This window comes from Amborella trichopoda, chromosome 10 (genome assembly GCF_054954075.1).
Source record: "Amborella trichopoda isolate Santa Cruz 75 chromosome 10, AtrichopodaSantaCruz75HAP2 v2.0, whole genome shotgun sequence".
NCBI lineage: Eukaryota > Viridiplantae > Streptophyta > Magnoliopsida > Amborellales > Amborellaceae > Amborella > Amborella trichopoda.
The window spans coordinates 43759850-43787367 of NC_142345.1; the positions used below are offsets into that span (position 1 = coordinate 43759850).

At 33.7% G+C, this 27518-nt stretch overlaps 2 protein-coding genes across 12 annotated transcripts; one reads left to right on the forward strand and one right to left on the reverse strand.

Annotated features, from left to right (window-relative positions):
* Positions 1-221: 221 nt before the first annotated feature.
* LOC18447506 (putative hexosyltransferase MUCI70) lies at positions 222-11166 on the reverse strand. 9 transcript variants are annotated; one of them, XM_020675547.2, is made up of 10 exons: positions 10909-11164; positions 10678-10725; positions 10361-10454; positions 10108-10269; positions 8638-8709; positions 8329-8516; positions 1386-1801; positions 1093-1277; positions 677-753; positions 222-554 (listed from the first exon to the last, which is right to left on the reverse strand). In XM_020675547.2, the coding sequence occupies exons 3-10, from the start codon at positions 10440-10442 to the stop codon at positions 381-383; spliced, it is 1356 nt and encodes a 451-aa protein (XP_020531206.1). In that variant the 5' UTR covers positions 10443-10454; positions 10678-10725; positions 10909-11164; the 3' UTR covers positions 222-380. The 9 variants fall into 9 exon arrangements, 7 of the variants coding, with proteins under 7 accessions (XP_020531206.1, XP_088705330.1, XP_006857665.2 ...); XM_088849204.1 differs by having other exon boundaries at positions 10678-10746; positions 10909-11035; XM_006857603.4 differs by having other exon boundaries at positions 222-753; positions 10909-11166.
* A 7739-nt stretch (positions 11167-18905) lies between these two features.
* LOC18447504 (uncharacterized protein At4g26485) lies at positions 18906-27518 on the forward strand. Of its 3 annotated transcripts, none has more exons than XM_088849208.1 (4): positions 18906-20748; positions 24713-25005; positions 25183-25384; positions 27167-27518. In XM_088849208.1, the coding sequence occupies exons 2-4, from the start codon at positions 24843-24845 to the stop codon at positions 27459-27461; spliced, it is 660 nt and encodes a 219-aa protein (XP_088705334.1). In that variant the 5' UTR covers positions 18906-20748; positions 24713-24842; the 3' UTR covers positions 27462-27518. The 3 variants fall into 3 exon arrangements, with proteins under 3 accessions (XP_088705334.1, XP_011628310.2, XP_088705335.1); XM_011630008.3 differs by having other exon boundaries at positions 24770-25005; XM_088849209.1 differs by lacking the exon at positions 27167-27518 and adding an exon at positions 27015-27141.

Genomic DNA, 27518 nt, shown 5'->3' on the forward strand with positions numbered 1-27518 from the left:
CCACAACCATAATTATCAAGGTCGAGATAATTGATTTGAAGGTTTTCTGACCCTCGAACTATAATTTTTTTTGGAGTTTTAACACGAGACTTTATTTTTTTCCACAGAGCCTTGATCTTATTTTAACCTTTTTCATATATTTTTCAAATTAGAAGCCGTTTGCACAAAGAGCCGGGAATACTAGCAGGAAGATTATTGATTTGCACAAGAAGCCGGGAATATTAGCAGGAAGAAATAATCAATAAATTAAATACTGTAAAGAATGACGATACCCAGTTCACCATCATGACACATCTGGAAATAATTTACAGCTTTCCTCCTGAAAATTACCTACCGAGAAAATAAAAAGAACTTCACAAAATGGAAGACATCTCTACTCTTTAATTCTTTACTCTTTTATGTGAGGAGCAGGGGGGATTTCCACTGAGGCTAAATCCCCAGGATATGGAGTCCAGAGCCCCAACCCTCCCTTGCTTTCTTTCATTTTTGAGTTTTTCTCGAGTTCCGTTACATTTTTCACCCATTCGACCTTGGAAGAATGCTCTCTTGTGTGCCTGTGCAATATGAACAAGGAATTGTATTCGCAATTCAGGAACATAAAGAATTTGAATGCGCCTTTCAACCTGTATACAACGTAGCCAAAACTCAGCTGGTCCCTTGGTGTGAAGAGGTTCACCTCATTGAACCACAGGCAGCTGAACAAGTTAGTCATCGGCGTATGCTCTCGGATGATGATGGCCCCTTCTGGAACATCTGCATTTTAGCATTAATTAGCATTCAGTAATGGGAAAACAAGAGAGGAATTTACAGACGTACAGAGCAAAGTGACAAAGCTCACTTTGCTTACACTACAAGACTTAAGATTGGTTAAGGAATTGATATCTCTGAAAATTCAGATTGGTTTTGTGCAAAATCTTTTGAAAATATGGTGAGATTATCAGAAGGGAAAAAACAAGCAGAACTATCATGAGGGCATAATAGAAGTTTGGTTTTGAGAATTTGAGGATGAGATTGCTTTCATCCCAAAGGTACTGAAAATATAGGGAAATTATCCAATGGAAAAAAAACAAGTGAGACTAGGTTCTTTTTCACCACTGGGTGTTCTTTTTTTTGGGCTCCATGCTTCCATTCCTTCATATACATAGATTTTCATGTGCAAGTCGATCAGAGGCCTGGCATAACGTTTCCTTCTCTTGTTTGCATCAGCCTCCTCATATATACTCCGATGGTGCTTATGCTGGGAGATGGCAAATGTGTTCCTTCCTCGCCACAAGTAACTGCCACTCAAATAACCCATTTAACTGTATATCATACAATATGAGAAGGAGAAACAATTTTTCATGAAAAGACAGGTAGATGTATGTTACAAAGAGAGGTAAACAAACCGTTCAAGAATAAGTAGAGGGTCAACAATAAGTTCCATTTTTCCATCAATCCAAATGCTATATTGGGCTTGAGGAAACAGCCTGTGCGTTAAGATTTTAGGCACCTTCCCATTCCTTCTGGGTTCATCATAAGGAGGTTCGTGAAGTACGATAAGACGCCAAATCCCCACCCATTTTCCACCATCACTGTCCTCTGTGACAGCATCAGTTTTTGTAATGTTAGTAAAGGAGATCTCGTCCACCACCATAAGAAAGCAAAAGAGCTTCTTCGACCGAGTGCTGATATTTGATGGCTGATGGGGGGTATCGTAACCATCAAAAATACCAGAAGCCACCACAAACTTGCATTTCTTGACATATTTAACATCCATTGCCTCCATCTCCGCCCCACCATGTTTCATAAAACCACAGTGCACCTAGAAGAAAGTGAGTAACAATCACCACTCAGCTTTGGAGAATCTAAATATATGAAAACATGACAAGATCAACCAAGTGCAAAGGACCAATATGAAGGATTCAATGAGGAAAAGATCCAAAAGGAAATTTATGGTAAGAACTCTTAGATTAACAGCTGGAAAAAAGGTTCAAGCTTTAATAGTTCAGCAAAAGAATATCAAGTCAATTGTATGCTGATCTTCACATCTAGACTTCACAACAAAAGATGAATGGAGAATCTGCTGATCTTCACATCTAGACTTCACAACAAAAGGAGATAAATGGAAAATCTTTAATCATTAGTTTACATCTAAGTTGGCTCGACAACAAAGCCAACAAAGAAAAGTTTACAGTTCACTATTCTAGAAGCAAATAAAAACCAGAGTGTACCTAGAAAAAAGTGAGCAACAATCACCATTCAGCATTGGAGAATATAAATATAAAAACATAACAAGATCAACCAAGCGCAAAGGACCAATATGAGTGATTCAATGAAGAAAAGAATCAGGAGGAAACTTAACAGTAAGAACTCTTAGACAGATCAACAGCTCATAAAAAGGTTCAAGCTTTAATAGTTCAGCAAAAGAAGACCAAGTCAATTGTATGCTGATCTTCACATCTAAACTTCACAACAAAAGGGAGATGAATAAAGAATCTTTAATCATTAATGTACATCTAAGTTGGCTCGACAACAAAGCCAGCAAAGAAAAGTTTACAGTTAACTATTCTAGAAACAAGTAAATAGACAATGTCAGGGACCTGATATTTTATTCTCTTTATCATTTCCAGGCAAGACCAATCAAGGTTTTATTTTTCTTAAAGACTACCACGAGGAAAGAGGTCACAGTAATAGGCATCAGTCACTGAAAATTACACTAGCTGGTGTTGCTTTGGCACTGGAGCGATGCACCTTAGGCAGTTCATAGTTCATTACCCTGGGACATAGGGAAGAGTGCCACAGTTTTTGGAACTTGTATAACCTATAAGGCTTGTGGTTCTAAGGTGTTTGCAGTAAAAGGATAGATTTATGTGATGGAGGGGATGGAGGTTGAACTCTTCCTACACACTGCAAACCAGGTCAACTGGAGAGCCGCTTGACTGATGCTCAATCTTGATTCCTTATAGTTTCATTGTGGATCATCTGAAGCACAGATATACAAAGGCCATATCCTATTTCTTCATATCTCAGCTCCTATGAAGTCTCTTTCTTTGCTACAGCTCTTATTTGTACAAATGGTACTTCGAACTTGGAACTACAGCTTTTATTGAGTTGTTCTACCGGATCAGTCGCTCAAGATCTTTGGTCTCCACCTGGACCCAATGTAAAAAATTGCATCACTTCTTATGGATTCATTGAGAATGATTCTGATCTAGTTCATGGTTTATACGACGGTGCTCTAATGGGATACACACGAACAAAAAAAAGATTGCAGTCAGTTTGATAATGATTGAGTGACCCAAGATGATGATGATGATGGTGGTGGTGGTGATGTTGATGGTGATGATAATGATTGAGTGACATTGTTATCACCTCACAGAACAACATTCTCTTTCAAGCCTTTCAACCAATCAATACAACCTCGGAGAGCGGCTTTCACTGAACCCAAGTGGTTTCTTGGAAACTCGTTTCTGATATGAAACTTTGAGTATTCAGAGATGCCCTCATTATTCCCAATAGAATAGCTCGGTGTTCGAATCATTTCGATAATAATCAGTTTGATCCATATTACCGAGAAGGTCTACAGTTCAAGTGCGTATAGCTATACATTTATAATTTGTTTTGGTTTTGTACCCATTTCTTTCATTAGTAACTAATCCTAGATGGATAGTTGGGCTATAATATATAAACCATTCCCACATGCTCCCCCAATTTTCCTAGGGACATGAAAATGAAAGGAGGAATTCATTCCAATTCTCTCTTCTTTATATTTCTTTGATTCTTATTCATCAATTTAATCTTTGTGGATGAATTAGATGTGCTTATATACAACTTTTTCTTCTTTTCCTATCCTTTGGTATACCCAATCGAGTAAATTTGATGAAGTCGAAGTCAAAATAAACAAATATTGGATGGCTCAACACAGAAAAAAACATTTAACTAGCAGCAATTCAAGTATAGAAGATGCGAATGACTATTGACAGATGGATAATCCTAATCCTTGAATTTGTCATTTATTATTTCCTTTTTCATTTTTATTTGTTTAATGGATTTCGAATATTTTGAATATCTCTCTCTCTCTCTCTCTCTCTCTCTCTATATATATATATATATATATATATATATATATATATATATATATATAATACTGGAGGTGGGGTAGGTAAGCAATAGGATTTGAACTCTTGACAGTACACTGTGGTTTCACCACCATAACCAACTAGCCAAGAGCCCCATTCTCAGACTAGTCTTTAAACAATGTTATCATATTCAGAGTTGGTAACCTGTTGAGAAAATTAGTGTGATGGGACTGTTCGCATGAAAGTTTCCTGAAATTTGGATGCTTGCCTCTGAACAAATCTGCTTTTGTACATAACTCTTACTTCCTTTTTTGGAAATAGAGTAGTTTGGAGCCTGACTTTCGCTAGAAACCTCACTCATCTTGTGGATTTCTGTAGGCTCATGGTATTCCTAGTTTAAGTTGACCGCTTAGTACGGATATATGAGGTAACTTGAGGCTTCTCCATCAAATCCTTTGGTATGTCTCTCATGTTAATTGACATTCACGTATCCAGGGCAATTGGTTTGTGGTATCTCCATGCCACCAAACTGTCCACTTTTAAAGCGTTGTTTTGCTGAAGGTGATGCACTCACCGGTAGCCATCTTCAGCACACATAAATTCAGTTTCACAATTACTACTTTATGTCCATGGAACTGATGAGATAATCAATCACCTAGTCATACACCCTCCATGAGTAAACTAGTCTTCCTAGGGTTGACTATGTGTGGCCCTCATGATTTACTTGGGAACTTTGCCCTCTCACCTGACGCAACTCTTCAGGATATTGTTTTTTTCCCCTTTTTTTTTTTAAGGGTCTTAAGAAGTTAGTATAAGTATCCTATGAAGTTCAGGTTACTCTAAGAGCCTTAAAAGCCTTTTCTCCTCAATTGACAGATTTATCCCACATTATCATTGGATAACGAGGAAAGCTATTCTTCTTCTCTTTATTATTGCTTCTTTGTTTGGTATAGCAAAATGGTGTAACATGCCCAAATATTGGAACAAATACATATATGGAGAACGAAAATATAACTTAGTGTTTCTCGAAATCCAAGACATATATAGAGATACGAGAATCCGATCCAACACATACACAATAATATATATTATAGCAATGTTTTGAAAGCTTTCTCAGGCCTCGGACTCAGCCCCGACCCGAGCGAGATACTTGGGTGAGTCTGAGTGGACTCCCTGAGTAGTTTACATTCCTAAAAAGGCTATAAATTTAGGAAAAAAAAAAATGAAAAAGAAAAAAGAAGGCCATAAATTTGGGGGGTGCAAGGGATGGGGGGGGGGGGGACATAAAGTTCTTAAAAAAATATTAAAAACCAAACCAAATGGAAAAAAATATGGAAAGTGGAATTTGGAAACAAACTTATTATAGCTTGAAATATTTCAGAAAATTCCAAAAAGGGCGAAATATAAAAATGGACCAAATGATAACATAGTTCACAAATGATCATCAAAATCGTCAAAATCATATAGGAACATGTTTATACATTGATTTCCTGAAATATTTAATTTTTATGAATTTACTTTCACTTTTTAATTTACTGAGTTTGTACACTACTACTTGGATTGACAAGGTGCCTAGTCAGAGTAACTCAGTCGGCTCCCTGAACACTGCATTATAGCTTGCAATATATATATATATATATATATATATATATATATATATATATATATATATATATATATATATATATATATATATATGGGTTATGTTAGGGTGCTCACACTATGGAGTAATTTATCATTGTACTCAACAAATTTTAGACACTTCTATACTCTTGTTTTGTACATGAAGCATATTTTAATGAGAGTATTTTCGGTCATTAGGAAGATGTGACGTCATCAATATGGGATGTGACATCATCCACATGGAGCACACTATGAGTGTGCTCCATGTGGGTGATGTCACATCCCATGTAGATGACACATACCCCTCCTGATAACTAAAAATACCTTTACTAAAACAACCCTCCATATACAAAACAAAAGTATAGAAGTATCCAAATTTGTTGAGTATAATGTTAGATTACTCCATAGTGTGAGCACACATAACCCTATATATATATATGGGATAATCTAAATTTCACAACCCTTCAAATTACAAAGGTTCAAAATAGAGAGAGTTGTGAAGGTTGAATTTATTAATTTTGTAGCCTATTTTTTAAAAAAAGTTACTTTTGTGGGGCAATTTTGTAAATATTACTACAAGATAAAGGATACTTTTGTCATCTCCATAAGGGGTAAAGTTGAAATTTTAACTAAATGACAATGGCAATCTACAAATAAAGTTCCAGAACACTAACTTCCAAAATGCCATTGTACTTTTGTAAAAATTTCAAATTTTCCCTTGCTTGATGGTAAAGTTATCTATTTAAATATTTTTTTAATAAAAAATAATGATTGTTTTGATAAATACAACCATCACAACCCCTTCTAACTTGAACCTTTGTATTTTGAAGGGTTGTGAAGTTTAGATTATCCTATATATATATATATATATATGTGTGTGTGTGTGTGTGTGTGTGTGTGTGTGTGTGTGTGTGTGTGTGTGTGTGTGTGTGTAAAGAAAAATATTATATAAGCCAATGGGCATATGCAAAAGCACAAGCCCATTGGCTACACCGCTAAAACAAATGGTTAGGATTGAAATTATGCACACATCTTTGATTAAAAAAAGAAATATCGATTTTGAGATATTGAAGGCTTAGAAACACCATCCATGAAATGGTGGCTTGCGTTCACCGAAAATGGCACTCATTTTCTCTCCTTTTTGTCTGAGTTCAAACATGAGTGTGTGTACTGCACTCCCATGGGAGCATATTGTATACCTACTCCCTCGAGCACAAGACAAAATCTTTTCAATCTGAAATTTTGGGAACTACCTGAGAATCAGTAGATGATTATTTTTTAAAGAATAAATTTGAATTTCAAGTTCTCTAACCCTTGGAACTCGCCCTCCATAAATTGAACAATCTTTGTTCAGTCTTTACACATTATTTTTCTCAAGTTCATAAAGAGTGCAGCTTGGAAAAAATTTCATTGAGGTAAGTCTATGGGTTGAAGAGGTTGCATCCCAAAACTTTTGGGGTCCTTAAAATTCTTTTAGATTGGGTTTTACCCAAGGGGGTAAATAGACAGTATGCTCCCACAGGAGCACAAAATCTTTTAGCATAAAAAATTTCCTTTTTTTGTGTGTTTGATTGCTTGGACATGAGGAGTATAAGCACAAAATTTGAGGTCCAAAAAATCATCTACCTCCAATGGCCTTGTGTTGTGTTGACTCATAGGACCTTACTCCATATGTTACAGAGTTTATTTTATAATTATGTCAACTTTTATTTACAAATATTCATGCATTATAGAGTATGGTATGAAACTACTACATACTACATCATATTTCACTAAATCACTATATTTGGTCCTATATTTTATCAGTTTGTCGAGTTGAGTCATGGGGTTCCATTTCAATGGAACTCTTGGTATCAATTCATTGAACGATGCAGGAGCAAGTAGGTAAATATACATTTCAAATAAATTAATTAACTGGAGGACAGTTAAGACACATTACAATCTCTTGGAGAGACTTGGGCAATTCAATGAACCTGCTCGAGTCTCATAAGAGACTCAACTTTAAGAACCATCTCATTCTCTAATTCAGTGGCCAAATAGTTTTAAAGTTGAGTACAATCAGGCAATTCCAAGCCAACTTGCAAAGTAAACAACGATTAAAAGCAGTTCAAATCCCAAATTATGCACCTAAGAGAAAATAACAAATGATACAACCACTTTTTATGTGTGCACCAATACTACCTGTTTGTCCCTATGGGGTTTTGATCAGCCACAGGAATGTACAGCTGCAGCAGTGGTTCCCAACCACAGTTTATTCCTCATGTGTGCCCAACCTGACCTATCCGCAAAAGATAAAATAATGGGCTCCATACAGAATCCATACAGAAACAATGAGAGCATCCAAGATAGAGGGGCAAATCTATGTAATAGATGAACCATGTTGGCAAATGCTTGCATGAGAAACATTACAAAGACGACCCAAAATTTAATACTATATACTACAGTGAATTTAATAGCAGGCAAGCCATGCTGCTAACTATGAATAAAAACCTAAAATTGCAAAGTTGTTGTCTACTGAACAGCTCAAACATATGCGAGAAAGAGCCATACACGAAGCCCTCAAACACTTAAACTGACTTACAACTACACAAATGAATATGCATATCAAAGAAATATCCAACTACCTTTCAAAGGTGACCTTGCTTACCCTCATAGTTGTATTTAACTTGAAACTCTCATCTCTTTCCTCCCAAGTTTGACGTCCACCAAACAAAGGATCACCATTAAAAGACTCATCCTCCAAAATGTAAGAGAGTTTCTGAGGCAATGTCTTAGGGGTACTGTGTTTTGGAATGACTATAGCTTCTGGGTCATTGGCGAGGGGAATTGGACAACCTAAATCCATAACAAAATAAATTTGATACACAAACCACCCATTTTATGGGACAGACCTCAAAGAAAAAGAACATACTTTTTTAACAAAATAAAAAGAATTTGAATTCCTATATAATCTTACGGTGCATTGGTTTTGGCAGAAGCCCCATAGTGTCCAGTAAACCAAACATCTTGCTGTCCCTTCTACAATGACCTTCATATTTAGAGAAGAAGAGTCAAGAACTATTTTCTTACACATTTTCTTTCATTATAAAAAAAAAAAAAGGGGGTTTTAGGCAAGCACAACAAACATAATGGAAAAATAAAAACTCACGCTAACCAAAGGACATCTTTATCTTATATTATTGTAATTCAATGTAAAGATGTTCAAGGTTATATCATGTCCTATACAAATACAACTAGAGGAGATAACATAAAAAACAAGAGAAATCATTATGTGGCCCATCTCATGGTTAAATCAACCCTCTTCCCTTCTACAATCAAGGATCCCTCAAAGAACAAAATCAATTCACTTCATTTCCCTTCCACAACAAAGGACCCCTCAAAGAAGCAGAGAATAGAAGAGTTCTAGCCTTAGCCTCCAAGAGGAACCAAATAATAACAGATCTAGTACGTGCATTTTTTTTTATCATTGTCAAAAATTCTAATGAATCTCTTTGGACATTGCCAAGAGTATTCTGACACAAGTCCCGGCCCCAAAATTTATTAAAATTTACTTTTAACTTTTAAGAAAGCCTTGTGTGGCTTCCCCTGCATGATTTCTTTGGGATGAAGAGGGAATCTCGAAGTAACTTCCTTTGATTCACTGGCCAAGTCCTCAACTCTATAGCCAAAGGAACCTCTGAGGCCAAGGGCCCAGAGAATCACAAAGAGAGGGCCGAAGAGAAAAATCTTTTAGTTGATCATTTATGCATTTCATGTTCTTCACGAAGTTCCATCTCTACAAAAACAGATCATAACCACCTCAGTGGTGCAAAAGCTTCCATGCTTCAACATGAGGTGACAGAAGTGATGGTCATCCCAAAGGGGACAGGAAACCTCCCCGTACCCATGCACAAAGACCAGAATCCTTTTCAGAACCCTTTATTTTAAACCAATCGTACAATAACAACAACAATCCAAAATGTCACAGTAGCCTAAATACTTAGATTCCTTGGTATGCCCAAAATTGTGAATTAGTTTCTTCAATAGAAAATGTGATGAACTACAAATGAGTCAATAACGAGTATCTAGAGGTGTCGAAACGTCACATATAAGTTTAACATTTACTAGGTGCATCAAGTAAAGCGTCTGTGAAGCAATCTGTTAAATCTATAGGTAGGTGTAGTTGAGCAGATTGAGAAAGCATGCACCTATTGTTTCATTCAGGTCGATCTCTTTCAGGCTTATACAGCAGCCAGCCTTGATATGATTCAAGCACCACGGTACCACTCATCGTTCCGACACATTATGGTCAACGACAGGAGTTCTAAGGTCGAATTTGTAACAACAAAAACCAACGCATCCATGCTCCACATCAAGATCAGAAGTTTAAAGGGCAGGTAAAGCTATTTATAGTACAAGTATCTTCAAGAAATGTTCCTGAACATACCTGAAGAAACAAATACAGCTGCTTGGCATGACCATATTATAATTAACAGAGAAATGAGAATCAAGACTACAAGACTAAAACGCAGAAAGCTCCTCCTCGAAACAAACTTCAAGGGAGAATCTTGAGATGATCTCTGAGAAAAAGCTGGACTATAGTCGGCATCTGTATGCACCATGGTAATCAAGGTTATCTTTAGAATGAAGAGCTAAAAGAACAGAAAATAAAAGATCCAACACTTGTTACTTGCAGTTACCTCTTATCTTTTGGCTTTCAGAACCTCTCTCGATTCTACGAACTGTTCTTAAAGAATTAGAACGGGTAACTTCACTATCCATTGGACATGGGTTCTTCGCAGAACAAATCACATATACAGGGTAAAATAACAAAAATTCAGATCAATTAATAAAAATAAAATCAAATAACAATCATGAACGAACAAGAGAAAAATAACAAAAGCTAAGATTGATACAAGAAAGAGAAATAACATTTAATCTTTCAGGGTTTAAAAAATCATAAACAGCCATTAATGCCCCATTGATGAAAGAAACAATGCAAAGGGCAGAAACTCACAAGCAAGATTCACAGTCTAATCTTCAAACTCATTGCCTTTCAGGAAACCTGTACAAGTTAACAACCCGCCTTTTTTTTTTTTAATTACTGAATTTCAACAGAGAAACATAACATATATACAATAAGATTTTTCAAAGCAGAAGAAGTTTTAACTTTCCAATCTAAAAAGTGAAAAGTCACAGGAAAATTTTGGAAACGAATGATAATATCATTTCTCAGATGCATGACTACCTCAGCGATTGTCGTTAACCCAAGTGATTGTCTATCTCGAAATGGACGGTGGCTATGAACTGAAACACCATTTGGGGATCTAATGAGTTGAGAAATCGTGCCTTGAGACCCATGTTCTGCATCATCAATGAAGCCTGGTTTCTTGTTTCTCGTCTTTCACTCTGGTTGAGATCGGCCGCGGGGGCACACTGTACAAGTACTCGCTCGGGAAAGCGCCCTTGTCGGTAGTTTTGATCAGATCAACTTAATTAAACGTACATTGTGTACCTATTACCCAATGGTTTAAAAAACGGATCGGTGACCCAGATCGGGCTTCCAAAAAATGGATCCGGATCGGAGAATCTGCCATTCGGATCGAGAATCGGGTGAATCGGTCAAAATAAAACTTAAAAAAAATTTGAAAAAATTATTAAAATTCATTATAAATATTATTTTTTAGGAATTCAATAAAAAATGAGGGTACTCCATTAAGAATTTTCATGTTTTTGAATGAATATACGAATATTGATATGTTCTTTCCCTGCATGAACCGCCATTCAGCATTTAATTTACAGTATTTCGTGCTCATCCCTACACTGTTGCTGTTGGGACTCGATATGTGAATAATATGGCTGGGATAGGGTGGCCTCATAATCATCATCTCTCTCGTTTTCTCTTTAAATAATATGGATTAAAAAAAAAAAAAAAAAAATAACAAATTTTCAAAAAAATCGATCATGGATTAAAAAAAAAATCACAAATTTTCAAAAAATTCTATCATGGATTACAAAAAAAAATTCGATCATGGATTAAACAAAAAAAATCACAAATTTTCAAAAAATTCAATAATGGATTACATAAAATTCGATCATGGATTACATAAAATTCGATCATGGATTACAAAAAAAAACAAAAAATTCAATCGTGGATTACAAAAAAAGAAAAAAAGAAAAAATTCAATCATGGATTACAAAAAACTCTATCATGGGTTACAAAAAAAGCAAAAAACAAAAAATTCAATCATGGATTACAAAAAAAAAAACAAACATTTCGATCATGGATTACAAAAAAAAAACAAACATTTCGATCATGTATTACAAAACATTCAATCATGGATTACAAAAAATTCTATCATGGATTACAAAAAATTCTATCATGGGTTACAAAAAAAAAAAAAAAAAACAAAAAAATCGATCATGGATTACAAGAAAAGAAAACAAACATTTCGATCATGGATTACAAGAAATTCTATTATGGGTTACAAAAAACCAAAAAATTCGATCATGGATTACAAAAAAACAAAAACAATTCGATCATGGATTAAAAAAAAATCGATCAAGTATTACAAAAAAATCTATCATGGATTACAAAAAAATAAATAAATAAATTCCGTACGGAATCGCCGATTCATTGTTCGGACTCGCCGATTCCGTACAGTGAATCGGCGATTCACTGTACAGAATCGTCCGGTTCTCTCTAGAACCGGACGATTTCCGATTTTTTGGGCGATCCGGTCCCCTTTTCACGATTTCCGAGTCGAACCGGGCGAGTCCGGTTCGACTCGACGTTTTTTAAAACGCTGCTATTACCTATTATCATTCACAATTCGAATATCATATTTTCGCATACATTTGTGTTCAAGCCTGCATTTCGACCGCCTATAGTATTAAAATTTTTATAGGAGTATTGTATAAAAATTAGTTATAAAATTAATACCAATAAATACTCAGACAAGTGTCTCAATATTGACGTTTTTTTGTAAAATAATGAAACACTACGCTCATTTTCTTTTGAAAACCGAAAAAATTATAATAATTTTTAATATTTTAAAAATGTTTTTATGGCCATATAGGATCAATCCACCAATCCAGTCTATAGATATGTTGATCCATACCAATTTTTGGGATGGGCTATCTGGGTCACCACTCTTTTTAAAACATTGAAAAATAATGATTTCGAGCTCAAAAAGTACTCCAAATCAATTCAACTTTGAAGATCGACTTTCAGCTATCCATTTTATGGACAAGTGAATCGAAAGTCTTTGAGAGCTCAAAATTAAATGGAAAGAGTTTATTTAAGGTTGCCACCTTAAAATGTAGAATTAAATATGCACTTCAAAATTCCATCGCAAAATGTTGTTTTAATATTGAAAAGCCCTCTAATAGATCATTCGACATTGAGATGTATAAATATGAAAAAATATATATATATTTAGAGTTTTAAAAATAGTGCAATTTTGCGACACATTATCTAAACCGTCTATTTTCAAGATTTTCATATGTTTATAGATATGCTTGATTTTAACTATTTTTTAAATTAAAAAATCTATAATTAGATATAAAAATAGATTATGAGATAATCTAAAGAATTTTTTACGCCAAGCTAGATATATCCTTAAGGTTTGGGGCAATTTTGCTATTTCTTTGGGGTTCAAGCCCTAATGAGCATCTCTTTCTAAATGGGAAAAGTTAATAAACGTGTCAACCTTATACTGTAATAATAAAGTACACCCAAAAAATCCACTAGAAAATACATTTTCAATGTTGGAAAACCCTACAACAATCTTGACCGAGATATGAAATTTAAAGTCTTAAAAAATATCGTGTCTTGTAATATATTATTTAGACTATTTATTTTAAAAAATGTAAGTTTTTGTAGATAAGCTCGATCTACACCATTTTAAGATTTTTAAACTTATAATTGGGGATGAAAATAAATATTTAGGATGTAAGGATTTCAAGCATCAGAGCTACATCTTTAAGCAAGATTTAGAGGCACACCTTACTCTAATTGTTTAAGATCGACATCGTTGTTTGTGGGAGTTTGGGTCGTGGTGGTAGTACCACTATACTTAATTACCATGTTGTGGTTTTTAATCCCAACACTACCCATTGATACCTTCAAAAAAAGCTAACTCATCTATATGAAAAAATAGGTAGGGGCTCGTCTTCTCTACTGAATTACTTAAAAAAAAAAAAGATGTGTTGGTAGTAGAGACAATTAAAAATAGGATAGTATGTTCTCTCAGTAGCTGGGTTATACATTAGTGAATATTGGAGTTTGTCTCGTATAATATCAATGTTAATATTCATGAGGTTATCAAGATGAGATCAATTAAGCAACTACGTATGTTCATGTGGAAGACTTATAAATGTTGGTATCCTAAATTTAATTTTGATGGAAGCTCTCTAGACAATCTAGATATAACAGGCTATGATGGTTTGATTAGAGATTACGGGAGAGCATGCTCCTAGTCTATTCGGGTCGGCATGATCTAGTCTCAGCTAATAAGGCAAAAATGATGGCAGTATTGGAGGTTTTGAAAATTGTTAGAGAGAGAGGAATGGGTAGTGTGATAGTTGTTGAAGTAGATTCCTTGAATACCATCAAGTGTTGTTGTCTCCTCGGTGTTTGACATCCAATTGGTTCCAAAATTTGGATAATTCAGAGATGGTAAGAGGCTTTTTTTTTAACATATATTCAGGGTGGTGAATGGGGGACTAGATGAACGAGCAAAACAAGGTGCTCAATGTAGGGAAGTATTGATGAAACGATTCTAATTTGGTAAACCATTTCTTTGCTTTTCATAATATTTTAGTCTCTTGTTCATGAATGAATTACATGAAATTTTGTCCAACAAAAAAAAAGAAACAAAGAAAACAAAAGGTTGACACCTATGTTACACAGACACGTATGCCCGTGTCCATTTTTGATACATATACAAGTGTTAGAAGTGTGGACAACAAAAAATAACATTAAGATACGGCACTTTTGTATATATATATATATATATATCTATATATATATATATATAAACGATGCTACGGTATTCCGATTCGTGTATTGCTACAGTAAATGCCGAACGGCCCAGATCGAATCTGGGTTGATCTGACGATCACAGATGTCTGATAGTGTTTCATTTTTTTTATTTTTTTACAAATCATAATGATTTTAAATTTGGAATATGTGTTCATAAAAAATAGTCGAATCTACGAAAAATATCAAAAAAATAGTTTACATATAAATTGACCAAAATACCCTTGAAATGTTTCAGGGGTATTTTGGTCAATATTTTTTTCACGAATTATTTTTTTTATATTTTTATTAGGTGCGTCTCACTAAGATATACACATTATCCAAATTTTAGATCATTTCGATTTGTAGAAAAATAAAATAAAATTCAAACACTCTCGAATAATTGTGACTATCAGATCGGCCCAGATTTGATTTGGGCCATTAGGCGTTTACTGTAGTGGTATGCACATGGGCGTATAAGAACTTTTTCCATATATGGAAGATACTACAAAATGCCTATAGGCGAAAATGAACAGTGATTTCGTCAACCCTCATCACCGTTCAAAGATCATGGTACGGTCTTGATTGTCCGGTAGCGTTTTATTTTTCATTTTTTTTTCTATAAATCAGAATGACCTGAAATTTGAAGCATGTATTCATAAAAAATAGGCAAATCTATGAAAAATACCCAAAAAAATTTTACATGAAAAATTGACCAAAATTTGTAGTCATTTTGTTTTATGCAAATTATTTTTTTTATATTTTTATTATGTGCACATCACTAAGATGTACACACGCTCCAAATTTCAAGTCATTCTAATTTATATAAAAATAAATGAAAAATGAAACACTACCAAACAATTGTGACCATGAGATGAACTTTGGACGGTGATGAGGATAGGAGAAATCACTGTTCATTTTCACATATAAGCGTTGGGAAGACTTTTGCTATATATATATATATATATATATATATATATATATATATATATATATATATATATATATATATATATATATATATATATATGACTCTCCCCCATCCACGTATATAGGACCCCAAAGGATCACCATTAAATTTGGCGCGGATCTATAGAAAAATCAAGTCCCACACCCATGTGATAACTTTTCTAGAGATCCGTGCTAACTTTAATGGTGATCCTTTAGGGTACTACACACATGGGTGGGGAAGGGTCTTATAGGATCGTTACTCATATACATAAAGGGAAAAGATCATGTTAGCCAACAGGTTGGCAGCTATAGTGTCAGCCAATGGCGAAGATTGAATATGGGCCCAATGTAGTGATTAATACCTCATTTCGTATTTGAATTTTCATATTTTTATACAAATCTAAATCACTTGAAATTTTGAGTATCTATTATTAAAAAATAGTATAATCTAATAAAATATTAAAAGAATAATTTGAAAAACATTAATTGACCAAAATCCCCTGAAACATTTTGGGGGTATTTTGATCAATTTATATTTCACAAGTTATTTTTTTTATATTTTTATTAGGTGCATCTTGACAAGTAGAATATATGCATATATTTTCAAGTGAATTGGATTTGTAGAAAAAAAATGAAAATTCAAATACAAAATAAGGTCATGACCATCAGATTAGCTCAAATTCAATCTGGGCCATTGGTAGACATTGCAGCAGTCAGCACGTGGGTTGAAAACATATATATATATATATATATATATATATATATATATATATATATATATATATATATATATATATATAGAGAGCTGGGATTAGTCCACTAGCTTATATGAACATATGAGCTCAACGGCCCAGATTGAATCCGAGCTGATATAACGATCACAGATATCCGGTAGTGTTTGAATTTTATTTATTTTCGTACAAATCCAAATCACTTAAACTTTTTGGCGTGTATTTATCAAAAATAGGTGAATCTTTGAAAAATATCAAAAAAATATTTTACATGAAATAAATTAATCAAAACTAGCCCCGAAAAGTTTTGGGGGGTATTTTTATCATTTATTTTCAAGAATAATTTTTTTATTAGGTGCGCCTTGATGAGAAAAACACACATGGATTTGTCGAAAAAAATAAAATTCAAACACTACCAAACATTCGTGATCGTCAGATCGGCCCAAATTCAATCTGGATCATTGGGCTCATATATTCATATGAGCTAGTGGGCTAATCCCAGCTTTTTCTATATATATATATATATATATAAACTTCATAACCTTAGATTAAAGATAGAGAGAATTTTGAATGGTGGATTTACTAATTTTGTAATCTATCTTTTTTTTTTAAAAGTTAAATTTTATGAAATCTTCATCATTTATTACGGGCAATTTTGTAAATATTACTACAAAACAAGGGGTATTTTTGTTATCTCCATAAAAGATAAAGTTGAAATTTTTACTAAAAAATAATGACACTCTACAAATAAACACTAACTTTCAAAATGTCGTATGCCAAATTTGCTCTTGCTTAATGAATAAATTACCTATTAAAATAATTTTTTAAACAAAAAGTAATGATATTTAAAATAAATTATTATTTTTTTATTCATAGTAACAACAACTTATGAAAACTTTAATTTCACAAATAAAAATATTTTTATTTTTCATTCTAAACTAGTTTTTTATTCTAAAATGCTTTTTTTAAAAAATAAAATAAAATAAAATATTATTCAATGAAACATGAAGTTTCTAAACAAAGAAACATCACTTAAAAGAAAAACGAAACCGCGTTTATGTAATGGTAGTGTATACTTAATGGGAAAAGTTTATATAGAGCGGACGCTCTAAACATTCAAATTTGAGCCCACATCAAAAATTTCACAAGAAAAAGTTGTTTTGATGCCCAAATATATTTAAATTGATCATCTCGACATCAAGATGCATAGACATGAGAAAAAAATGGATTTCAAGTTTTAGAATAGTGTATTTTGTAACGTATTTTTGGACTGTCAATTTTTAAGATTTTTAAGCTTTAATAGATCTGTCGATCTACACCATTTTTGAAGTTTAAAACTTTATAAATAAATATAAAAATATATTTTAAGGCCATCACAAAGATTTCTAATATTGAAACCACATTATTTGACACTATTTGAAGGTAGGCTCTAATTTGATTGTTTAGAGCCTAGGCTCTATACAAACCGCACCCATACTTAATTGACGTGTTGTATACATGTCCAAACTGTTAACACATGTCCGTGTCGCCCAAGGTCAATCTGTGGTTAGACCCAGACACATGTGTCTATATTTTATAGGTTAAACACCTTGTATACCCTTTCTAAATTTCTAATATACCGAAAGATTTCGATGCTCTACTCCTCTAGTAGTGTTTCCTCTGTTCATTCCCTCAACCCAATCTACAATTTGCTCCCCCTTACCAAATTTTGCGATGCAACATCTTCAACCTAGCATCCACAAAAAAAGAAAAAAAATAAAAAATATAAATGCTCAAAAAGAATAATTTCCTAATATTAATAATAAAACAAGTGGAAAAAAGTTTATATAAGATGTCAACCTTATATTGTTTTAGTGAGGTGCACCTACAAAACCCATTAGAGAAGGTTGTATATTTGCTGGAAAACCCTTGAATCGATCATCTCGACCTCAATATTCATAAACAAAAAAAAAAAAATTTTTAATGGTAAAAATAGTTTATCTTCTAACATATTATCCCATTTTCAAGATTTTTTAAATGTTTATAGATCTGCTGATCATTACCATTTCTAAAAGTTTAAATTTTGTAGTTGTGGACAACAATAGATTTTTATATTATCGCAAGGTTTTGCAACACCTAAACTGCATTTTCAAAATAGTTTTGCGATGTACCTTATTTCAATAGGTTGATACCTTAAACAAACCTCACCCAAAAAAATAACCTTCTAATGTTGAATATATACCATCAAATTTTGGGACAGTAGATCAATTTCAATTTTTTGTTTTTTTTTTTGATATTACAGGTGGATTACACAATTTTAAATTAAATAAAGAGATGGTCTAAAAAACAGACCATTTCATAGAGGTTATAATCATAAATGTCCCTTGAATGCATGCTCCGTTTAGAACACGGGCTTCTCGTTTTAGAACACTAGCTTCTCTAGCACGTCAATGAAAACGTACAGTCCTCACGCACGTCCCCCACAAATACAAAAAAGATGGCGTCCTTTTTGATAATACGTATGCAGGAGAGAGTCCTTGTCTCTGATATCGTTTCTTTTTGGGATGAAGCTTGAGAGAGTCTTGTTGTCTCCCTGTGAGAGTGTCACTGTCCCTCTGATGTCGTTCTTTTCAGGTAAGAGGCTTTTTTAGGGAGAGAGAAAGAATCGTTTTTGAAGTAAGTTTTGAGGTTTAGGTTTTGATTTGGAACCTCGAAGAGTGATCGGAGAGAGCAAGAAGCTTTAAACAGGGATAGGTTTTGAGGTTTATGTTTGGTTTGGAAAGAGTGAACCCTGAAGAGTGACCACTGATAGAGAGAGAGTTGCATCATTGGGTTTGAACTTCGAGGACTGATCCAGAGAGAGAGGTCTCAAGGCTCTGTTTTATTAAATACCTTATTGAAGAGATGCTTCTTTACTCTGTTTTTTAGCCAATGTGGCAGACACTATGCCTTTTGTTTTCTTTCTTTTTTCCTTTTTTTATAAAACTAATGTAGCAGACTCTATGCCTTTTCTTTCTTTTTTTCTTTGACTTTAACTTTAATGCTATCAATTCTGGCTACTCTTATTATTGCCACTAAGGATGGGTATATTCAATCACGCATTTTTTGTTTCTTTTTTCAGATTTCTATAAAAACATGTTTTTCGTTCTTTTATTTCTTATTTTAATAAGAACCTTTTTTTTTTTTTTTGCTAATAGTCATAATTTTGTCCGTTGTTCATGGTTTTATCCTGTTCAAAACTTGTCTGACTTACTTGGCCTTGAAATCCTGCTGAGCACGGTTTCTTAGACAATTTGGGTTTGCCAATATCACTTAAAGATCATAAAATTTGTTATTAAATTTCTTTTAAATGATGTGTAAATATATTTCTATGTAATTTTTACGTTCTTTATGATGATTTCTGAATTTTTTTATATAAGAAACCAAATTTGGGTTTGCTAAAATCACTTAAAGATCATAAAATTTGTTATGAAATTTCTTTTAAATGATGTGTAAATATATTTCTATCTAATTTTTACGGTCTTTATGATGATTTCCGAATTTTTATTATTTATATACTTTAATTTTATATTTCCCTTGTTTTGGATTTTTTAGTATTGTTTCAAGGTACAAATAAGTTTACTCATTATCCATCTTAGACATGTATTTTTCCATCTTTTGTAGAATTAGATGATGTTTATAACTCCTGTACTTTTTACTGATTTTCATTTGTTTTAGCAACCTTCCTTTTTGGGGGCCATCCAGAGCTCAAGCTGAGATTCTGAACATTGGTTTTACCTGAAAAACCCTGAAAGAAGAAAGACTCGTCTTAATTTGGTTTATTCTATCTGGTTCTTCAGTGAAATTCCTGGTGTTTTCTCTGTTCTACCAGAAAAATTGGAAAAATATTATAGATTTAAGTCTTGGTTTCTTGTTATAATTTATGCTATGTTGTTTAAAGTGTTGAATTTTCTGGCATTGCACTTTATTTTAAAAGATTCATGGAATATTTCAGTTTCTCTCTGTAGTATGATTTTATGTCTTAACATAGAATGTTAGGACATGGTTTTTATTCTTACACTCATGTTAATTATTTCTATTTTTAGGAAGAGTAATGTAATAATCATGAAGAGCTTGTTCTTGGTAAACCACTCCTTATTTCTTTTTAAGTCTAATTTATTATTTGTTTTCTTTTTGTGTATATCATATTAATTTCCTATGATTTAGAGAGTGTTGTAAAGAAGTATAGTCATGCCCAAGCGAATATCGAAGAGTTGGTTAGTCTTGGTTGCGTGGTATTACATGGCATTGATGCAACGAAAATAGTTCACAATAGCATGTTGAAGGAGCAATTTTTTGATAGAATCGTGTTCAACTTCCCTCATGCTGGTTTCCATGGAAAAGAAGATGAAAACTGGGTCGTCAAGTAAGTCCATGAAGCCTTGGTTTCTTTATTTCCCCTCAGATTTCTCATGCTCTATGTAAAAACCTTTGTATGTGTCTCCACACGTGTTTGTAGTCTCACAATCGCCTGAGTTTTCTAAGGTGGTTAGAAGTTGACAACAATGTCATTGACAACTCTTCCTTTCAGTTTGTAATTTTAAAGTGACATGGTTATTAGGTTCTTTCCCAACTGTCTTAACTAATATTGGACATCTATGTGTCTCTCGACGCATATATTATATATGTGAGGACACATGTGAAGCTTCGCATTATATATTTCCCCTTCTATAATTTGTGCAGTTCTTGTTTTATCTATGTTTGAAATTATTATTTTTTCCATTAAATATGTAAAGTGATGAAGAGATGAGGAATCACCTGAATAGGACATGACCCTAATGGTGGTTCCAGCAATCTCTCCATTGTAGTCCATCATTTCATGAACCCCAATGGGCCATATTTTTCCATAATTCATATGGCGTTTGTATACTTCCCCTATTTATCATGATAGTTGCGTCTTTTCATAATTTTTTTAAATCCAATGTACCAAACATGAAAAAGAAGAGGCCTTTTTAATGGTTTCTAGCAATGATGGCATTGCCCAAATTCAAATATAAAGATCATTACATTCTCAAAAAAAAAAAAATAAAAATAAAAAAAAAAAAAAAAAAATATATATATATATATATATATATATATATATATATATATATATATATATATATATATATATATATATATATAAAGATTGTTATATTATGCTTACCATACTTGCATGTTATACATTGGAGGAATGTGAGCAGGTATGTTAGAGCCTTACCAATTTGTTTCACCAGTTGTTAAGTGTTCATGTACAGTTTTTATTTTTTATGTATTATATGGAACTGTATTTTCAAGTTTGCTTCTCATTGGTAGGCACTTGAAGTCGATGTTGATTGATGTCAAATGATACAGTGGAGTTAGAATATTGATGTTTACAATTTACATCATCATGCTCAATGTTAGTGATGTTTTCATTCTCATTAGTTAGAACTGTTGAGGGTTAAATATTGGCTTTTAGTATTTGAATATATATCCTTTGTTCTTGATGAATTGAGTCGTTAGATGGAATGGTGTGCTTCGCTATCAACTTGAGTTTTTGTTAAAAATTGTTTGGCATAGTTCTTGTGTTGACGCTGAGTTTGGGTATTGATCATGCATACATTAGGTTTCTTCAGGGAATTATTATGGCGTTGGTATTGAGAATCTCTTCCTTTTTGGGGATTACTATAATTTTTGGTGTTAAAGGCACACTTATAACATATTCACATATTTGCATGTTTTGGTGGGGGTGCATGTGTTTATATATATATATATTTGTTTGTTGGTTTGTATATATGTGATCGATTGAACCAAGTAATGTATGTGGATGCACAGAAGTGTTTTGAAACGCATGTATGCGAGTGTTTTGACTAAGTCATGTAAGTATTTTGAGATGTAGGTTGACTGAGCAATTGAGTTTTCTCAATACTATTCTGTTATGACCCTATCTAGGTCCTCACATTTTCTTCTGTTGCCATGTGTTATTGTTATTATAGCTTGCACAAATAATTGGTGAGATCCTTCTTCAAGAATGCGAGGGTCTTGTTACGCCCGCCCATATGGGGAGGTTCACATCAGTCATAAACCTCTAAACCTTTTACAGATTGGGATATTGAAGAACAGGCAGAATTGAGTGGTCTAGAATTAACTGAATGTGTTAATTTTGAAATGGAAGACTACCCAGGTTACAATAATAAGAGGGGAGATGGTGGAAGGTGTGATGAGCCCTTCCCTTTGGGTGTGGCAACCACATTCAAATTTAAAGCTTCAGTAGCTTGTCAATATCATAGCAGATCTTGTAAAAGACCAAGAGTTGATGACATGTTTTCAATTGCTCCTACCGACACCCCACTTGAGGCAATGTATGGTTATGGTATTAGTGGTGATTGATCTCAAGGACCAGGAATTCATTGCCACCAAATAGTGAATTCTTATAAAAGACGAAGAATTGATGGAGAACACTCAAGAGCTCCCATTCAGATGCCAGTGCAAAATTATGACTATAGAAGGTTTTTATCTGAACAGCCAAGAATTGCTCACCAATGTCAAACTGGTTTGGATAATATGAACTTGCCCATTAGTATTCCTTGTGAGAAATCCATGGTTTCAAATCACAGATCTGTGTACCAGACGAGCTTTAATGGGTTGCCTTTGCCTACTAACATTTCTATCAAGGCTTCCCAGACATACTTGGAAATGGAATAGCTCATACTCGACAGAATTGTTATCACTTTTGTCAAGATCACGGTCTTTTGTTAGAAATTTCAAAATACCCTTGTGGGGGAACAGGCAAAACAGTAGGAGAGATAGTAACTGAAATTAGTGATGGTTACTTTTATGAGGTGTCGATCACGGTTATGGAAGGCTTGTTCATGAAATATTGAGAGCTTATCATGGTGGTAATGGCAGTTGAGTTCCAGCTGCTAACTTTTTCAGCTTCTTTTCTTCTTCTTTCTCTGTAAAATACAGCTTGATATGAATTGTCCAACTCAAATGGGCCGAATCAGAATCGGGCCCATGCGAGTTGTCGACTGCATCTGACTTTTGGAACACTTGAAAAGACACATCGGATATTTTCATAATTTTGGTTCTCTACATTTCAATGTCATCTTGTTCATGCCTTTTTATATTTTTTGGGTGAGTCAGTGGGCAGAGGGCTATAGGGTGCACAACATTTTGTTTCTTCCTTTTTTTGTGTTGAAATATTGATACTAGTGTTTGTGGATATCTTTGACGTTACCATGCATTTGGATTTGGTCCGAAGCTCTTTGTTCTCTACATTGTAACGTTTCCTTGCAATGTGATCTTTTCTTCTTCTTCTTTTTAATGTCGTTATTGTTATTTTCATTTCATTTACGAATATATTTGATATATGGAAAGGGTGTGGTTTGTATCAGGTGTCAACCTTAAACAATGAGGCGCACCTTAACTCTTCTTGAAAGATGGAATTTGGATGCCATAAATTCTTATAATGGCTTAAATATTTATTTTCAACCCTAATTATGAAATTTAAAACTCGAACAATGATGTCGAATAAATTTTATATGTGAAATCGGGTGGTTCAGGGTGTGTCATTGATTGGTTTCAAAGTCTAAATATGTGATTCACTTTAAATTGGATTTTATATCCAATGGCTAAAGGTGATTTTGCCCTCCTTATATCAAAATCAAAGTGATTGGTTATGCACTATAGAATCCCATCTTGACATATTAAATTTGCCTAATAATCAATTTTAATTAAGCTGCAGTACCACAAAAGTTGCACTCGATCTTGAAATGTTAAATTTTCCAAATAATCAATTTTAATAAAGCTGCAGTACCACGAAAGTTGCACCTATGATATTTGCCTGTTGCCTTGTCAAAGCAAATTCGGTGCAATTCTTGAAGAATTCCCTAACAGAACCTGCTGGATCCAACGAAACTGCTCAATTTTTATGCTTTTGGGAACCTTTCTTGATGATTCCCGATTAAGATCGGGCAATTTTGATTAGGCCAAGTGATTTTTTAACTGCTAATTACATTAATAGCTAGATGATTCTTAATATAGATTGGATGATTCTGACCTGACCCATTTATTTTGTAAACATGGATTACATCAATAGCAATAGCCGTTATACTATTTTATTTCAATTGATTCAATGTGAACACTTACTATTGACAAATGAAAAATATCAGAGAAGGCAGGTGACCTTTTGTGCTTCACTGAATTTCTCTCGCTTATTGACAAAATGCATTCTCTCCTGAATCTCATTCGCCCTTTACGAAATCTCTTTCAAACCACCAGGAGTAACCCTCCATCTTCCTCCTTGTAAAATGGAATTAAAGACCTTGGTAATTGCATAATCTTTATTATTCATTCTCCATGCCTAGGTCCATATTTTCTTGGAAAATGGAGAAATTGGGCTGAATTTTGTATGTAATCCATAGCCATCAGACACTCCATGCCCGCAACACCCGCTCTGGAGGTTTACAGACAGAGAATAAGTGGGTTGTTGTTGCAATGGAAGGAGAGACGAGAGTTGCAGATGTGAAGAAAATAAAGCATTATTGGAGCTCCCACAAGATTCTTCTAGTGGGAGAAGGGGACTTCTCATTTTCACTCTCCTTGGCAAGAGCTTTTGGCTCTGGAGCTAATATGGTTGCAACTTCTCATGATACCAGAGGTATAATATGAAGATATCACATTGTTTTTTTTTTTTTTTATTATCTTTTTTTCTTTTTTAACCAAGAGACAATGTTTGATCTTAGAGAGAGAGAGAGCAATCTCAAGCTGAAATGAGATTATTAGAAAGTTAACTTTCACTGAAATTTTCAAGCCATGTATGCTGCATGTCACATAGAAATGTTGGAAACGAAGCATGAAACAGCAGTTGGTAATGTTGAGGAGATAGAGAAGTTGGGGTGCCTGGTTTTGCATGGAATCGACGCATCTGAGATGAGCGAGAATGAGGTCTTAAAGCCAATGAAGTTTGATCGAATTGTGTTCAACTTCCCTCATGCTGGCTATCACACTAGGTGGGAGCATCAAAAGTACCAAATCAAGTAAGAAAATGGATGCTTTCTCTCTCTCTACTTAGCTTAACCAGCCACAAAGGAACATAAGTGAAGGCCTTAGCCTTCTGAATGAAGTTTCCTTTTATTTAGGGAAGCATTGTAAATATTTTCAATATTGAAATGGCATTTTTCGACATTATTTGAGGATGCGCCTTACTTTGATTGTTTAAAGTTTGAGCCTTGTACAAACCATACCCTTTATGAAAATACCCACTGGATATGAGCTATTATTATGTTGCTTGTATCCTTTGATTTTATTTCAAAATACTCATGAAAAAATATATGATCATGAGATGGGATAGTTGCAAATATATATAATGTTAAATAATGCATCTCTCGTTGGTGTTTTGATAAATTTTTATTTCTTTTATAATACGAATTTGGAGAGAATGAACTTTATAGGCAGGATTGCCAAGGGAATAAACATGGGCCAGGCTCTGGCAACTTTTTTGGGTTTGGCCTGGCCTGGCCTATGGTAGGCTGTGCTGGGACCTATTTTTAGTGACATGTGTAGTGGTTGTTTTTGGTAGCATGTATAGTGACTGAGCCCAACGTCCCATGAATATGAATTTGGCATTACTTCTTTTTTCTTGTTTTATATTTTATTAGATATTTATTAAATTATCTGTGAGAGATGAATAATTTAATACGTTACTCATATTTTTTTATTTAATTTTGAAATACCCAATCTTGAGTTGGAATAGTTGCAATGGTAGAATGTTAAATAGTTCATTTATTGTGGGTATCTTCATAAAGTCCCCCCCTTTTTTTTTTAATATAAATTCAATCCACAAATATGAAATTTGAGGTGCAAAATAATCAAAATCGGAAAAGAATCCGGGCTGAATTGGTTAAGGCTTGACAATTTGCAACATTGTGTCCTATGGTCAATTCCTACCAAAAGTAAGGATCCTCTCCACATTGACTCACTAAAAAATAAATAAATAAAAAATCAAAATAAGGTGTAGTCACTTGAACTATCAGAAATAATTCAAATAAAAATCGATCAAATACCTTTGAATGTTTAGGGTTATTTTTTTTGACCCATTTATTTTGTTTGAAATACTTTATATTTATTAGATGCATTTTATTTAGATTATTCTACCCTTCAAATTTCATATGGATTGAGTTTCTAAAAATAATAAAATTAAAATATGAAATTAATTTGTTGCCATCTAGTCCAAATGCAATTTGAGTTGTGGGGCCTATCACAATTTGGGTGAGCAGAGTGATTCCTTGAACATATTCTTGCTAGGCCAAGCCTAACCCATTAGGCATGACAATGGGCCAGGCAGTGTCCCCAGTTTCAAATCATTCTAAAAGTAATACTTTTATAAAAAAAGAACTTTTTTTTTAAGGATTCGCTTTCTACGAGTCCACATGTATACTCTAACATGTACATCATGAAGATGAATAAATTAATAAATTTTAAAAATTAAAATAATAAAGCTATTAAGAAAATATTTGGACCATTAATTTCAAATGTTTTTAGATGGACCACCTATTTGCATCCATCAAGATGAATGCTTTATACCTCGGAAACTACAAATGTAGAAATACGGTTCCCGCCATATGAAACAGTTTTCTTTTTTTTTATTATAATTTCTGATTGTTATAGGTGATTCCCTAGTTGTGGAGAAAATCTGACTGGCTACCTACACGTTTTGGTCCGACTTAAGTGGTACCGGTTCGATCCAATGATTTTTTAAACACTGATTTTGAATAAAAAGAAAGAAATGACAAAATGGTTTTGTCACAATTCTTGAACAGGCTTCACAGGCGAGTGGTGAAGGGGTTCTTTAAGAATGCAGGGCTCATGCTTGAGAAAAATGGAGAAACCCATATCACCCACAAAATTGCATACCCCTTTTGCAAGTGGAAGGTAGAGAAACTAGCTCAGAAAAGTGGTTTAATCTTGAAGGAAGAATGCATTTTCTCAAGAGAAGATTATCCCGGTTACATCAACAAGAGAGGGGATGGAAGGAGAAGTAATGGAACTTTTCCAGTTGGAAAATGTTCCACTTTCAAATTCAAGATTGCTAATGAAGATTGGATGAAAAACTGAGCACTGGAAAGTGTTTTTAAAGAGATGAAATCAAAGTGTGCTTTGTTAAGGCATATA

Coding starts and splice junctions, on each gene's coding strand:
- LOC18447506 (XM_006857603.4), bottom strand. CDS start 10,442: ATGGATAGTGAAGTTACCCGTTCTAATTCTTTAAGAACAGTTCGTAGA. Junction 10,270..10,360: donor TGAAAGCCAAAAGATAAGAG/GTAACTGCAAGT, acceptor TGGTGCATACAG/ATGCCGACTATAGTCCAGCT. Junction 8,517..8,637: donor TCTGCCAAAACCAATGCACC/GTAAGATTATAT, acceptor TTATGGATTTAG/GTTGTCCAATTCCCCTCGCC.
- LOC18447504 (XM_011630008.3), top strand. CDS start 20,660: ATGTTGAAGGAGCAATTTTTTGATAGAATCGTGTTCAACTTCCCTCAT. Junction 20,749..24,769: donor GATGAAAACTGGGTCGTCAA/GTAAGTCCATGA, acceptor TGTAATCCATAG/CCATCAGACACTCCATGCCC. Junction 25,006..25,182: donor AACTTCTCATGATACCAGAG/GTATAATATGAA, acceptor CATGTCACATAG/AAATGTTGGAAACGAAGCAT.